At 43.6% G+C, this 15,620-nt stretch overlaps 2 protein-coding genes and 1 pseudogene across 2 annotated transcripts; all 3 read right to left on the bottom strand.

Moving 5' to 3' along the window:
• Positions 1–820: 820 nt before the first annotated feature.
• LOC106566488 (elongation factor 1-alpha 2-like) lies at positions 821–1,760 on the bottom strand (annotated as a pseudogene).
• Positions 1,761–3,471: 1,711 nt separating this feature from the next.
• Positions 3,472–8,069, bottom strand: LOC106566471 (MRG/MORF4L-binding protein). The gene is made up of 5 exons (XM_014134539.3): positions 7,821–8,069; positions 6,291–6,412; positions 6,092–6,173; positions 5,714–5,788; positions 3,472–4,758 (listed from the first exon to the last, which is right to left on the bottom strand). The coding sequence occupies exons 1-5, from the start codon at positions 7,954–7,956 to the stop codon at positions 4,556–4,558; spliced, it is 618 nt and encodes a 205-aa protein (XP_013990014.3). The 5' UTR covers positions 7,957–8,069; the 3' UTR covers positions 3,472–4,555.
• Positions 8,070–13,315: 5,246 nt separating this feature from the next.
• On the bottom strand, positions 13,316–14,552 carry LOC106566470 (DNA-binding protein inhibitor ID-1). Its single transcript, XM_014134538.3, has 2 exons — positions 14,060–14,552; positions 13,316–13,896 (listed from the first exon to the last, which is right to left on the bottom strand). The coding sequence occupies exons 1-2, from the start codon at positions 14,402–14,404 to the stop codon at positions 13,861–13,863; spliced, it is 381 nt and encodes a 126-aa protein (XP_013990013.1). The 5' UTR covers positions 14,405–14,552; the 3' UTR covers positions 13,316–13,860.
• Positions 14,553–15,620: the final 1,068 nt, after the last annotated feature.

Here is a 15,620-nt window from a genome sequence, read left to right as displayed (position 1 = left end):
ATCCCATTTAGCAGACGCTTTTATCCAAACGTGACTTACAGTCATCCGTGCACATATTTTATATATGAGTGGTCCCACTATCCTGGTGTTTTAAGCGCCATGCTCAACCAACTGAGCTACAGAGGACCACTAGATGTCTGAGGAGAGTGGATGTTAGTGAGGGTTACCAGGTGTAAATACTCTCCCAGTAGAGGGTATTTGGAGAAGCTCCATACCCACGTGGGCTTCCCAGGAACCATCTCTACAATTGCAGCGTCCCCAGGCTTCAGGGAATTGGGGTTGACTTCCAGCTTCTTCCCCGTGCGGGGGTCTATGTTCACTTTGAGCTTAGTAAACCTACAGGCGATGTGGGAGTCAGTGGCCGGGGAGTAGCCTGCAATGATCTTACCAGGGTGGTTCAGGATAGTCACCTGACACACACACACACACACACACACACACACACACACACACACAGAGAGAGAGAGAGAGAGAGAGAGACAGACAGAGACAGAAAAGAGAGAGAGAAAATGAATATGTAAATGAAGAACCTCTACCAGGCTTTAGTACAGTATCTGTCTGAGATGTCCAGAGGGATGACCTTTGACCCTGACCTGAGCAGTGAACCCAGCGGCCTCTTGGGTCCTGAGGACACCACTCTCCACTTGACCCCACCGGTGGCATTCCAATTCCTGGGAAACAAAAGAGAGACTTCTAGTCATCACTCTCTTCTGAAGTAATAAGGCAATATGTTACATCAGGTTTTAGTTCTCTGTGCTGTTTATGTTGTTTGTGAGAATATTACTCTTGTTTAGTGTTAGAGTAGTAACCCTACCTCTTATCTTTTAGATGTCCTGCGTGGGCAAGTTTGTCTGTGGGCTGTCGGTATCCAGAGCCTCTAGCAGACTCACCCTGTTGGCATGGTGCTCCCGTCTGTCCAGCTTCCAGCCTTTGAACCAAGGGCATCTGGACAGAGTAACAACATGGACATCTGGGTGCTGAATATGTACGTCAGTTGATTGAGCAACAGGTAAATAATGCATTTTATATGGACAAGAGGACATCTGGTGGAGAGTTGAGGAACTACACAGTGTCCAGGGGCATCGTGGCACTAAAGCTTTGAGAAAGAACACATCTATTTTGAATGCTAAACAATGTGATGTTATTCAGGCCAAAAGAAGATAATCACGTTGGGGAGGGCTCCAGCATGTCGTCCCCATGCCAACAGGGCACAGCGTTGGGGTTGTAACCGATCTTCACGATGTAGGCTCTGACCACCACCACCATCTCATCATAGCTCTTCTCACTGTAGGCCATCTTGTTGACCCCTACAATGAGTTACTGGACCCCCAGGGTGTAGGCCAGGAGGGCATGCTCCCTCGTCTGACCGTTCTTGGAGATGCCTGCCTCAAACTCTCTCCCTCCAGCTGCCACGATCAGCATGGCACAGTCCGCCCGTACAACACAACACAGCAGGAATGGCTACATTTCTGGACCGTTCATCAGTGGGAATACTGTGATGGTTTGCGATGCTTGTTGTAATGGTTAACAATTAAGGTTTCGATGACGGGTTACGTTGAGGAATGGTAACATTTAGGTGAAGGTTTCATCCTCCTTACCGGAGATGTCCCTACTTACCTGGGAGGTCCCCGTGATCATGTTGTTGATTAAGTTTCTGTGCCCTGGGGCGTCCACAGGGATGTCTCTATGGTGATGCCCCGCTCCCTCTCTGTCTTCAGCTTGTCCAGCACCCATGCATACTTGAAGGGGCCTCTTCCCATCTAGTGCAGAGAGATAAGGTAAAGATACTGTATATTAACAGTTAGAATGAGAAACGCCTCAGTTATTAGAGAGAAATGATTTATGACAGTCTATCTCCTGGCTACAGTTTATTCCTGACTACAGTCTATCTCCTGGCTACAGTTTATTCCTGACTAGTCTATCCCCTGACTACAGTCTATCCCCTGGCTACAGTTTATTCCTGACTACAGTCTATCCCCTGACTACAGTCTTTTCCCTGACTACAGTCTATTCCTGACTACAGTCTATCTCCTGGCTACAGTTTATTCCTGACTACAGTCTATCCCCTGGCTAGTCTATCCCCTGACTACAGTCTGTTCCCTGGTTACAGTCTATTCCCTGATTACAGTCTATTCCCTGGCTACAGTCTATTCCCTGGCTACAGTCTATCCCCTGGCTACAGTCTATCCCCTGACTACAGTCTATCCCCTGGCTACAGTCTATCCCCTGGCTACAGTCTATCCCCTGACTACAGTCTATCCCCTGGCTACAGTCTATCCCCTGACTACAGTCTATCCCCTGGCTACAGTCTATCCCCTGGCTACAGTTTATTGCTACACTGAGCATATAAAATGTTACAAAATGTTTAATAAAGGTATAGATTTATTCACTGAGATCTCACAAACTACTAGTAAAACAGCTTGTGTTCTTAAATACCAAAGTTACCACATATCAATCAGGCTCTGAGATATTTTACGTAGCATTAAAACAGATTTTGGTGATGTCTTTCATATTCAATGGATAGCGCAGTGCTCCTAAACCTCATTTGGCTGTGCAGTAGGTCATATCAGGACGTTGTGAGGTTAAGAAATCATGCAAGATGGTAAACAGGCTCATGCGTCAGTGGCCTCAGATGATCTTAAGGCTGGAACTGTCATCAAAAGCAATTACGTATTTATTTTATAAAACACCACTGCACAATATCAGACATCATAATTTGCATGTTGTAGTCTTATTGGAAGAAAACATTTGAGCATTTCACCTAGACATTCCAACTGTTATGCTCGTCTTTATGCAAATGAAAACACAAGAGAAGACATGGCAGCTCTCAATACACAGCTCAACAGTGAGCTGAAAGGCAGGTATACCCATATTGTACGGACTCTTGCCTGTAGCGGAATCGGGCTACGCTGCCGGCTCGATTTCGGCACCCCCTCCTTTGGGTGCAGTAGGATGGAGGGAAAGGCACAGCCTGCAGTGAGGCACTTGTCTGCAGCAGCTTCGAGTGTGTGGTGCGAGTGTGTGTGTGTGAAGCAATTAGATGGGGAACCAGCCAGCAAGAATGGAAAGAGATGGGCTGATCCCAGATATCATACTGAGAAGTAACTCAAAACAGTGTTAGTAAAGTAATCCTTATCAGTCATAAGAATTGAGTTAGTATCAACTAATTACACTGGTATGGAGCGCTGCAGTTAGAGTCCCAACAATCAACTGGACGACTGACAAAGCTACTTAGAAGTTCTGTTGCAAGGTGATTTGGTATCAAAGATGTATGTGTCACCAGAGAGTACATAGTAACTTACATATCACTCAGAGATACCGGCTTAATACAAACAGACATGTTGCTTAGTAATTGCCTGCCAAGTAGGAACTGGGAAGTTCAGCCCCACGGGATTTTAATGAACAAATGCTGCAAATCATCACACTCCATTAGAATATACTGTTCTTTAAATTAATGAACCAGTCACAAACTTCATCAAAACTAATTTAATGGGACTTAGGCCTTAAAAATGTTACATGTCCAATAAATAGAGAATAAAAAAATGTATCTCAAATGGATGGAGACTACAGCTACACATGTTTATTATATTCGGAAAAGTCTGTCCTTTGACACGGACAAAAAAATACTTTTTAGCAATTACCAAAACATGCACATTCAATAATCCCCAAGGACAAAATACATAAGACTATGACTGTAGAAAAAAAGGGGACAATGACTGACATTTTGCACAAATGGCAACTACATTTTATACAGATGAGGTACAATAACAATCTGGTTGGCAGTTACTGGAAGAGATGGACGAGGTACGCTACGCTACATGTATGTATTTACAACCACTTGCAACAAATCAGAACACACAAAAAAAAAGACAATTAGCGCAAGCGTCCAGCCAGTAACAGTGTATTGCTGTGAATTAGTAGTCCTGCATTTCTCAAAGCCAAACAGGATAACTTCACAATAACACAAGCCTAAACACAAGCACTAGAACCATTACACTTATTCTGATGTCAGAGCCGATTCATTGATGTGTCTGACTGAACTGTGTCAATATTACCAAACATGGCTGCTGGCCTCTCATCCAGAGCTGAGGACTGGAGAGAAGGGATTGTCCAAAAACCTCCGCTGCTGTGACAGTATATTGATAATCATGACCAATACGATTCAGTTGTCATCACATTGCTATTGCGGTGTTGTTTTCAGAGATTGTGTGCTACATCTTTCTAGATGTTCTGAGAACATAACTTAGTCTAAAATTGCAGCTTCTGTGGGGCTGAAAGTTCTTCATTTCGTCTCCTGGATACCTGTGCACAAATTCTGCATTGTCCAAATAGCTTCTCTATTGTCTGACTCAAACGCCACTCTCTCCCCCTCCCTCCCGTTTCCCTCCAGGCTTCACAGATGAGTCTCTCCAGTCCCAGGTCTCTCCCCCTTCCTCCCTCTTGCTTCCAGGCTTCACAGATGAGTCTCTCCAGTCCCAGGTCTCTCCTCCTCCCCCTGAGGTCTCCTGCTCTCTGCAGTGGCTGATATCTTGAGGGCGCCTCCTGGTGGCTTGGCCTACGTCCTTCTCCGTTTGGCTCCACCGGGGCTGGAGGGGTTGCTGCTGGAGTTGAGCACCTTCTCAGTGGCACGATTCCTCTTCCTCTTGTCTGCTGCCTCCTTCCCCGGGCCGCCCTCAGTGGAACCCTTCTCTCTGTCTCTCTCTCTCTCCTTGTCTTTGCTGACGGCCCTCTCTGTCATCTTCACCGAGGAGTTGCTGCCTGAGAGAGAGGAGAGAAAGAAAAGATTGAGTTGTCAGGTAAAGGGGTTTTGGAAATGATTGAAGGTTCAAAAGATTCTGCATCACTCACTCCAAGTTCTGAAAGTCGACCTGTGAAACCAAATGCTTTAGATCCTCTCTCAGATCAGTGGAGGCAGCAGTGACTGCTCTCTCAGATCAGTGAAGGAGGCAGCAGTGACTGCTCTCTCAGATCAGTGAAGAAAACAGTAAGTGACTGCTGCTACAGTGACTGTGACTTTGTGGGGTATGATCGACTCAAATTAAGCCAGTTGTTATTCTAGTGTCCGGCGATAGGCTAGTGTTTGCTGTGTTCATCCAATGGGAATATCATGTACCTTAGAGCAGAGTCACATGGGAGAATACAGAGGACCAGAGCTGAGTTCAACAGACAAATGACATTCAAATAGTATAAAGAAAAGAATGGCAGAAGAGCGCAAAAGCCTGTTCAAGATCACCGCCCATTTGAAGCTTGCCATTATATCTTCTTTATATCTTAAGTCATAAAACTCCATCAAAACAATATAGAATTATAAATAAAAAAATGGACATGCCATGCTTGAAAATGTTCTCAAACCTAAGTTAAAAGGAGAGAAAAAGAGAAACTGAAATAAAGACAGACGCACATGTTCTATGCACTAGGCGGGCGGTGGCTCTAAAGAACCTCTGGTTCTGATCTGTTCTATACCGAGGTCAAGCTGGTGTTTTGGAACAGAGCAAACGAGTTCTTCTGTCCATACCTTTCAAAATCCTGGCCAGCAGCCATACAGGGACTCAGACCTTTAAAACCAGCCAAATGACCAGAGTTAGGGATGCCGCTTTGTGTGCCAGAGAGGAGAAGATGTGTACGGACGTAGTCCAAATAAGGCTCACATCAGATAGAAAGAGGAGGAGCACGAGGTGAAATACAGCTAATGTAATTGAATGAGGGAGAGAACCTTCTTCATGCGTGGCTGGGGAGTCTCGTTCTTCTTTCAACTCGTCTTTCATGTCGTCCTCAGACACCAGTTTACCTGTTCAGGGCAGGAATAATATAATAATATGCCATTTAGCAGTCTAACAGCGTCTTATAGTCATGTGTGCATACATTTTATGTACAGTCGGGTGGAAGAGAGATGTATACATTTGTATTAATTACGTTTATTTGAACAGGGAGAATGTACAAAAAAAAACGAATGTCTCAGTAAACTTGAGAAAAGATGAGTTGTACCAAATTTAGCTAGCAGCTAATTTCCATCCTCAAGCCAAATATGGACTTTCTAGTAGTAGCTCAGCATTTTTGTAAGTATGGTGGATTCTGAAGAGAGAGGGTTTACCTTCTTTTACTTCTTCAATCATCTCCTCTGGAAGATTGAAGCTCTTCTCTGAGTTGGGAAATGGCAATATTTCTGACTCATGCTGCAGTGGACAGAATGTGTGACAGTATTCAGTGTTACAGAGGAAAGATAGCGGCTGACAGAATGTTATAACATTCAATTTCAAACGGCCAGAGAAAGATTAAGATGCTCTACTCACCAAGGCCAACATGTCGTACATAGTTCCCAGGTGGTCCCAGATTACCTTTGATGACACTTGCCTCCCAATATTCTGACTGAATTTATCCCGGATGCAGATCATGTGAAAGTGGCGATTTACCCCTGCAGAGAAAATAAGTGTGTAACGCTACGTCTTCAAAAAGTGGGAGGAAAAAAATTAAATACAAAATAACATTTGTCAAAGACTCCAGTCACCCAAGTCACAGACTGTTCTCTCTGCTACCGCACAGCAAGCGGTATCGGAGCGCCAAGTCTAGGACCAAAATGCTCCTTAACAGCTTCTACCCCCCCCCCCCCTCCCTCCATTTGTTTTGTACACTGCTGCTACTCGCTGTTTATTATCTATCCATAGTCACTTCACCCCTACCTACATGTACAAATTACCTTTAACCTGTACCCCTGCACATTGACTCTGTACCGGTACCACCTGTATATAGCCTCCTTATTGTTATGTTATTGTGTTACTTTTTATTCTACTTTAGTTTATCTGGTAAATATTTTCTTTACTCAACTGCACTGTTGGTTAAGGGCTTGTAAACTAAGCATTTCACGGTATTCGGCGCAAGTGATAAATACATTTTGATTTGATTTAGGATGACAATCTGACGGATAATGATGCTGCATTGTTAGCGAACTTTATGTGCACAAAGGTAAATTTAGGGTAGCAAGCTAGCTGGTTTATTTACTATAATAATACACATCCCGCTATTACCATGGATACTACTTCTATTAATGCTTCTTTTTTTATTTGACTGATTATTCTGTTGATGGAGTTAGCAAAGATTTCACTGCACCTTTTAAACCTGCAGTAAACTGTGTACGTGACTAATACAATTTGATACTACAGTAGTTAACAGCATGAAGAAAATAAAATAAAGACATACACTTGAATTTGTCACAAGAAGCTGCTTGTGTTAGGATTTTCAGATTTATGTCAGCTCAGTAACAAGCTAGCTAGTCACCTCCTTGAATACATGTTGGCCAACACTTTAAGACAGAAACATGCAACGTTTGATTAGTTAGCTAACGTTTAACAAGTTCAAATTGAGGTGGGTATAATTTGTGTAACGTTCAAACAAAGTAGCATGATCGATTCACCAAGTTAACTATCTGCCGAATAGACATCAACTCACCACATAGTTTATTCTTAATGTTTCTCCAGAGGGACAGACATTTTTCGGAATAAACGTGGTATCTTATTCTGCCGTTATACAACTTTGTATGCGTTGTCTGTTGGCAACATTGTTATTTAGGTTTTTGGGGAACAGATTCCTGTTGGAACGTAACACAAATTATACCCATCCTTTAAAATGATCAACTGTGTGAGTTCATTAATATGTGTAATTGTCTGACTATATATATATATTCATAGCTGGCTAGCTAACTTGTTACGGGTGGCAGGCTTTCGTCCTCCGCGTCGGGTCTCCACTACAGCCCGGGGATTTTTCAGGCCTACACGATTAACACACTAGCTCGTTAGCTAGCTAGCTAGCTAACGTTATATTCTTACCTACGGGTTTGTGACCTAGCATTGCATGGAACAGGCACACCTCGACTTCTTGACTCCATACGACCGAGTCCTCGATGGTACTGATGCCCGACTCTGCTTGTTTACCGTCAGCTGGAACGAGCTCGGCTTCCCCCATGCTGTTGTCCTTCTCCAATAACAAAACACTGCAATCAAAGATTTTAACAACTGACCCAAATGAACACAAGAAACACCACAGCAGCCTGTCTTCTTCTTCGATTACGTTTAATGACGGTGGGAATCCAATATGTTGCATTACCGCCCCCTACTGAATTATAGTATAGATCCATTACCCTTTGTGATACAGAAATAGAAAAGGGGAACCGGGAAAAAGAAAAAATATAATAAAAATATATGTATTTTTTGCTATCGTTCTTTTTTTACATCCGTTATTAGACAGAAAATGCAAATAAATTGTTGAATGATTATGAACATGGTCTTTTGCTTGCTAATGCCTGCAATGCAGTGAAGAAAACGATATGAGAACAATAACGTCTAATGTAACTGGCCCCTCTAACAGTACAACTTGCCCCAGCTTGCCCCATGGGCTGGGACCCAAGTAAATGTTATCTGTATACCCATCTGTCTCATCCTGCCATGGGTTTGTAGCACCTCATAAAGCAGGTCTTGTCTGCTACGTGAGCTAAAGGACTGCAGAATCATTAACACTGCACATGAATCAGAGCAAATAACTGCTCTGTCAGGCTTGACTTCCTCCACCCACTGCAAGGCCAACAGTATGGCCATCAGCTCCTCCGTATATACAGCCAGATGATCTGTAATACATTTCCTGACTTCCTCCACCCACTGCCAGACCAACAGTATGGCCATCAGCTCCGCCGTATATACAGCCAGATGATCTGTAATACATTTCCTGACTGCCACCCCACATTCCTGCATTACAAATGCTGACCCAGTATATCCTGTCCTTTGATCTTTTGAACCATCTGTGTAAATGGCCACAAAATCCTGACACACAGTATCCAGACGTCTCTTAAACCAATCAGATGGATCAACACCCTCCCTTTCCTTCAAGGTCTCTCCAACACTTTGAGGTTAACTACTGGAGGTGGGAGTAGCCATGATGGGTTCACAGGAATATCTACCTTTGGACTAAACTCCCTTCCATACAGTCCCGTCTCCTTCGCCTGGGTATTACCCACCCACCCAAAGCTCGAGTGCTGTCCTCGCTCATGTTCCCAGCATGCCTGTAAAATCTATTTTGCAGGATGAGACACCTCATGTCCCTGTAGGTTGACCCATTAATGAATTGCCATCTGCTATCTCCTAATATGCAATGACATATACCCCATCTCCACCTGTAATGCAGACACAGGGGAGGTCTGAAACACCCCACTACATATTCTGAATCCTTGCCCCTGTATGACATCTAGCATTTCCAATGAGGTCCAGGCTGCCCAACCATACGCTATACTGCCATAGTCTATTACAGATCAGATCAATGCAACATACATGGTCCTCAATGAGGAACGCCCAGCCCCCCCCCCACTCCTTCCCCGTCAGACAGCGCATCACATTTAGCACCTTCTTACACATTACCACCACTCTCTCAATGTGTTCTGCCCAGGTCAGTCTAGTGTCAAAGTATACCCATAAGGAACCTGAAGGGCCCCACCCTCTCCAAGTTTCTCCCATATAACCTCAGCGTACCTCATCTCCCACCTTCCTCCTGGTAAAGAACACTGTCTGAGTTATCTCTACAGAGAACCTGAATCCCCACATTAATGCCCACCTCTCTTCCTCATCAATTTCTTCCAGTACCTTCCTGATTATGTATGGCACATTTCTTCCCCTCTTCCATAAGGCCCCATCATCTGAAAATAACGACCTCCCAACATCCGGCCGTACCTCAGAGTAAACATCATTGATCATGATTGAGAATAACAGAGGACTAATCACGCTCCCCTGTGGTGTACCATCATCCAACAGCCTGATAGAGACTTCCCCACCCTCACCTGGATAGACCTTCCAAAAAGGAAATCCTTTATCCAGTTTTACATTCTTCCTCCTACCCCCCATAATATCAAGCTTGATTAACAACCCCTCCTTCCACATCATATCATGCGCCTTCTCCACATCAAAATAGACTGCTACAACAGTCTCCTTGTTCACCTGAGCCTTCCTGACCTCTGCCTCTAAGCAGAGTACTGGGTCCATAGTTCCCCTTCCTGACCTCTGCTTCTAACAGAGCACTGGGTCCATAGTTCCCCTTCCTGACCTCTGCTTCTAACAGAGCACTGGGTCCATAGTTCCCCTTCCTGACCTCTGCTTCTAACAGAGTACTGGGTCCATAGTTCCCCTTCCTGACCTCTGCTTCTAAGCAGAGTACTGGGTCCATAGTTCCCCTTCCTGACCTCTGCTTCTAAGCAGAGTACTGGGTCCATAGTTCCCCTCCCCTTCCTGAACCCACTCTGATGTGGCGATACTATCCCCCTGCTCTCCAGGAAGTAAGTTAGCCTCTCCGTAATCATACGTTCCGTAATCTTACATCCATGTTATGTTAAAGCTATTGGCCGATAGTTAGTTGGCCTCGTCGGGTCCTTCCCTGTCTTACGGATTGGTCCCACTACTGCCTCCTTCCAGCTGCCTGGTAGTTTCCCCTCCTCCTAAACTCTGTTGTACAACACCATTAACCCAGCCTTACCTATCGTCCATTTCATCTCTGTCATGGTAAATTGTGCATCCAACGCATCATTTACATCCTCCCGCCTACCTCTCTCGTTCTCTCTCTCCCGCCCTGCCCGTCCTCTGACAAATTTGCAGAGCTGTGCACTTGGACAAACTCTTTGGCCATCATCTCTGCCTTCTCCTCATCTGTTACTGCCATATCCCCCCCACTCATCAACACTGGAGGATCCCACTCTCTTCTGATCATCCCCCACACTTCTCCCACAGGTGTCGTCCAATGGTGTCACAGAACCGACGCCAACACAACCTCTTTGCCTGACGGACAGTTCTCCTCACCAGAGCCTGGGCCTGCTTATACTGAATCAGATGTTGGAAGTTATGTGTCCTTTTCCGTACTCTAAATGCCCTGTTCCTACTGCTCACTGCTGCCCCACACTCCTCCGTCCACCATGGGACTGCTTTCCTCCTCCCTGAACTCTTAGGTATAGCCTCAGCAGCTGCCCCCACTAAAGCTGTTTCGAGTGGAAATTCCAACTGGAGGCTTCAGATTAATGCATCAGGTGAAACATATGGCTCCTTGTTCTATCTGTGCTTCAAACAGCACAGCCAAACAGAGAACAGCACCCCTATCACTCTGGTAAAATTGTTAGCTAACTGGGATGCTTTTTCATCCAGAAAGGTTTGATAGCCATCCTACTTTGACAGGCTAGAATAATATAGTTGTTTTTTCATTCCATCTATTGTAGGCACACACACTGAAGTAAATGTACTGTATATCTGTGACTTGGATACACAAGGATACATTTAAGCAGGGCATTCCATTTTGGTGGCCCTCCTCATGCATAAACGGTGGACAGAGGGCGTGTCTAGGTGTCTAGCCCCATGCTACTGCTTAGGGTTACATTGTTGCACTGTGTCCAGTCTAGAGTCTACAATCATGATTAACGTTCTGTCACTTCATCGCCAAATGATTGGCTATGAAAAGAATGTAAACGGCTGTCTGTACTATCCGTGTACCACCACAAGAGGGCGCCATCGACCGTGTGTCTGCTTGCTTCAGCAGGCCTATGTTTAGTGCAGTAGAATGAAATACAATGGAATTGACACTACTCATCATGATAAAGTAGGCTATGAGAAAAATGATTATTGAACAGAAGATTTGCATGGAATCTTTTTTTGACCATCTTCGTTACCTCTTTCAGATGCATTGAATAATATATAGTCATGTATAACGTTTTGATGGCACATTGCTTTATATATTATTTTGATAATTGGCTACATTTCTTAGTTATGTTCTTATACAACAGAGTAATATTATTATAGTCTACAAAGAGTAGAGAGTTATGCCAACTATAAAATGAACATTCATTTCCACATTTGAAAAGAATTACCTATTTTGATTAGACAAGTTTATGAGCAAAGTGAACTCTTGTGTCGCTCACCTGACCAGTATAACCTACTATGATAGGAGATGTGACAAGCTACGGTTTCTTTTTCACTGTTTTACATGGCCTCAGCGTGTTATAACCCATTAGTTTAATGTTCATGGCTCAATAATGGTATTCCAACAGAAGTTAAAATAGCTCAACATAAGTCGGGAGAGTGCAGGACAAAGCTATGATAGATAGTAGCGCTCTGTTCAACAGTTGTATTTATTTCCATTCCCAGATGTAAAGTGGCTCTAAATCCCCTGCAGTGCAGTACGCACAGCTGCGGCGCTAACGTTTTAAAGCCGAGTCAGTGTGGGATTGTGTTTGTGTGATAGCGTAGTGCCAAGGGCAGACGGGCCCAGACTGAGTGGCGCCGCCGTACACCTGGCGAAGTTCAGGTTAAGTAGCCTCACATTCCTCGGCGCACAGCTGATTGAAACATTAACAAACACAAATCCGTGAGCCAGGCTGCAGATGGGTCGGCATCGCAGCCAAGAAAATAGACTCGCTGTGTGTGTGAGTCTGTGTGTGTGACAGAGAGAGAGAGAGAATAGTAGGAAAAGTTAGAACAACTTTGAAACTGTGAACATGAGAAAATAAATCCTAAATCAATGATTCTCATATATTCTCTAAACCAAAATAATATTGTATATCATGAATATTCATGAACCTCTTTTAGGTCTGTGTTGAATGCCTTGGTACTCTTAAAAAAAAGGGTTATTCTGCTCTCCCCATAGGATAACACTTTTTGGTTCCAGGTAAGGGTTCTACATGGAACCTAAAAGGGTTCTACCTGGAACCAAAAATAGTTATTCAAAGGGTTATCCAGCCAAATAACCTTTTTTTCTAAGACTATAGGTTATTTCAATTAGGGGGCGGTTTTATATTTAAATGAGTAGGCTAATGATGGTACACAATGGTAAAGGTCTATTATGAAAACACTGGATTAGCCTATGTTAAATGGCTCTTGTTAATTAGATAATAGTTTGGGTAACATTCTAGTGTAATAGCTGTGTAGGTTACTAACTATATATTAACCTCATTGACGTTTTCATGCTCTGTGAATGAGTGGAAGTAAAAATCCATCTATTCAATATGGCAGTGAATCGTCACTTGTCATAGAATATTATTACAAGTATTGTGATCACCTTATTGTAGTGATTGTTCAACAAAATACTATAGTTCTCATAGTTTGGTTACTTAGTAGATCCAAAGACATGCTTCTGTTCATTGAACTAATTGTAATTTTCCATGCCTGCCAAAACGATGTTCTGTCTGGAAATCTAACCGTTACAAGTGAATGTCTGACCCTCAGTTCAAACCAAGGCAGTAGGTCTACAGCGAACAACGCGTGTTGTGTATAAACAAGCAAGATTCAAAGAATGAAAAGCGAAGGCATTATTCTCACCTAACATACATTGTTTTAATAAAAACACCAGAAGTACATTGTTATAAAAACAATATTGGGGATCACATCTGAATCATTGTAATATACAATACAAATATAGCTCAGCAATCTGAGAAATTGACATTTTAAAATATAAATCTTTTCTACATGTAAATTGCTCAAAATACAGAAAAGATAATAAGGAATGAAAGATTATTTCACATAAAGTCCAACATGTATCAACATCTAAGAGAGCTTGTTGGGTTAGGATGCTATGTTGTTGATGCCGATCCTGTCTCAGCTCGACCAGGACGCGTGTCTGTCACCGCGCCCGCCGCTCTTCTTGGTGACAGCAGGACACCTGTGACTGCGTGGGGACAGCTCCCCTGACCTGACACTTCGTAGTTTCAACTCAGAATGTTTATCTACGCATATCATGGATTTTCACGTCGCTTCACTGCTTGATGCAAGACATAAGATGCGACGAAATGTCATCCATGGCTGGCCAACGTCGTTCTTCATGTTGCTTCGGTTAATGGTTATGTCTGTGGCTTGATCAGCGGCAGAGAATTCTGTCATCGGAGCATCCGTTCTGTGAAAAGGAAGAGGGATAACGGTACATTTTAACAAACACATAACAACTTGGTTTTAGCACAGGATTATGCAGTGGTGTCCTTTTTACACTTGAATATGTAATGCATGGCAATAATATATTTTCCTGAACTTGCGTTGATGGAATTGTTCTGTACACATACCTCCACAGAGATGCTGGCGATTTCTGCATTGAGGGTTGTCAGAGGGGTCCGAGGTACATCTGCGGCCTGCTGTTTGCCGGGTGCGTCCAGCTCGACCTGTAGGTCCCAGATATAGTCGATGACATGCTGCAGAATCTCCATCTTACTGGCTTTCTTGTTGGCTGGCAGAGTGGGCACCAGCTCCTTCAACTTGCTGTAGCAGCTGTTCATGTCCTGCAGAAATGCACTCATCTGCTCGTCCAGCAGTGGGATCTTACACTTGGAGATGGCCATACTCTGTTCAGAGAGACACCGGACCATGTCCTCGGTGTTCTTCAGGGTGCAGGTAGATCCGACAACTTTCATTTTCTCTTGTTCTGACGTCTTGAAGAGTGGAGAGCAATATACTAAAAAGAGGTAAAGTTCTGGTATCCTGGTGAGAATTCTCAGACTCTGTCAAGCGAATGTTGACAGTTTGTGGCTGTGAAGGGAACTCACGCAGCATTTATCTTTCCAGCAGGATTCGGGGAGTGACTAAAGCGGGCACATTTTGAAGCGTTGGACCAATGAGAAGCTCCCGCCTGCAACGGAGGGTCGGTCTTCCAGTCCTTGCGCTACCATTAGTGACAGGGTGTTTATCAATCTTTACAATCTGCTAAATGATGGTGTTACAAATGGAAACAAATTTCCCAGCTGTCCTTTGACCGTGGACTCTGCAGGTGTAGAGACCGCCCGGAGACGTGGGTGTGGAGTTTAGTCATGAAGAACGCTGCAATAACTAGATTAATAGGCTTTTAATTGTAGACCGATTGGAACTCAGTCTTTCGGTAAATAACCGGACCTGCCACATCAATATAGCTTTTTATTGGGGATGTCTATAGCTTACTGAAAAAATGCCAGTCCATTTATAATCTCGATAAAATAGAGTAGCAGAACTAAGCATTCTGCACATCCCAGCTCTGCAGAATCCTTCCCTACCCTCAAATACATGTTTGTATTTGTTTATAACTATTATGTTTTAATCAACTGAAAAGTGCATATCACATTTTATTATAAACTAAATACATCATTCTGCATTTGACCATTCAACAAATCCTATCCAAATTAATGTTTTAATAGCATCAATTAATTTGGCAGTTATTTATCAGCTATAGATTTTGCATTATGGTATAAAAACTTTAAATGTATTTACAATTGCATTTCATTAGTAGAAGATTCTCATGGATTCACATTGACCAATCTCATAGTTTACACACATTAAGCGTTAAATCTTCCAATGAATAGTTTCACAGATTCGTTCACATGTTCCCACTGTGCGCTGTGCGGTATGTGAATTGCTCTGTTTTGAATCTTCCCCTGATAGTCCAAACAAGCTGACGCAGACTGCCAGGCGCCAGTTCCGTGACGTCACCCATTCATGTCGACCCTGACGGCTGTCAGCCCGGCGCCGCGCGGGCGGTGTCCATGGAGACCTCAAACAACGGGGCTCACAATCCCCCCATTCACCTGCACAGCACAAACCCTGAGAACAAACTGTCTGCCCAAAATCGTTATTCATTTATCACGTTAAACCACTCAGTGA

This window comes from Salmo salar, chromosome 13 (assembly GCF_965601325.2).
Source record: "Salmo salar chromosome 13, fSalSal1, whole genome shotgun sequence".
Taxonomy (NCBI): Eukaryota; Metazoa; Chordata; class Actinopteri; order Salmoniformes; family Salmonidae; genus Salmo; species Salmo salar.
Note: the sequence above shows the minus strand (reverse complement) of the source record. Positions and strands in the feature narration are given on the sequence as shown.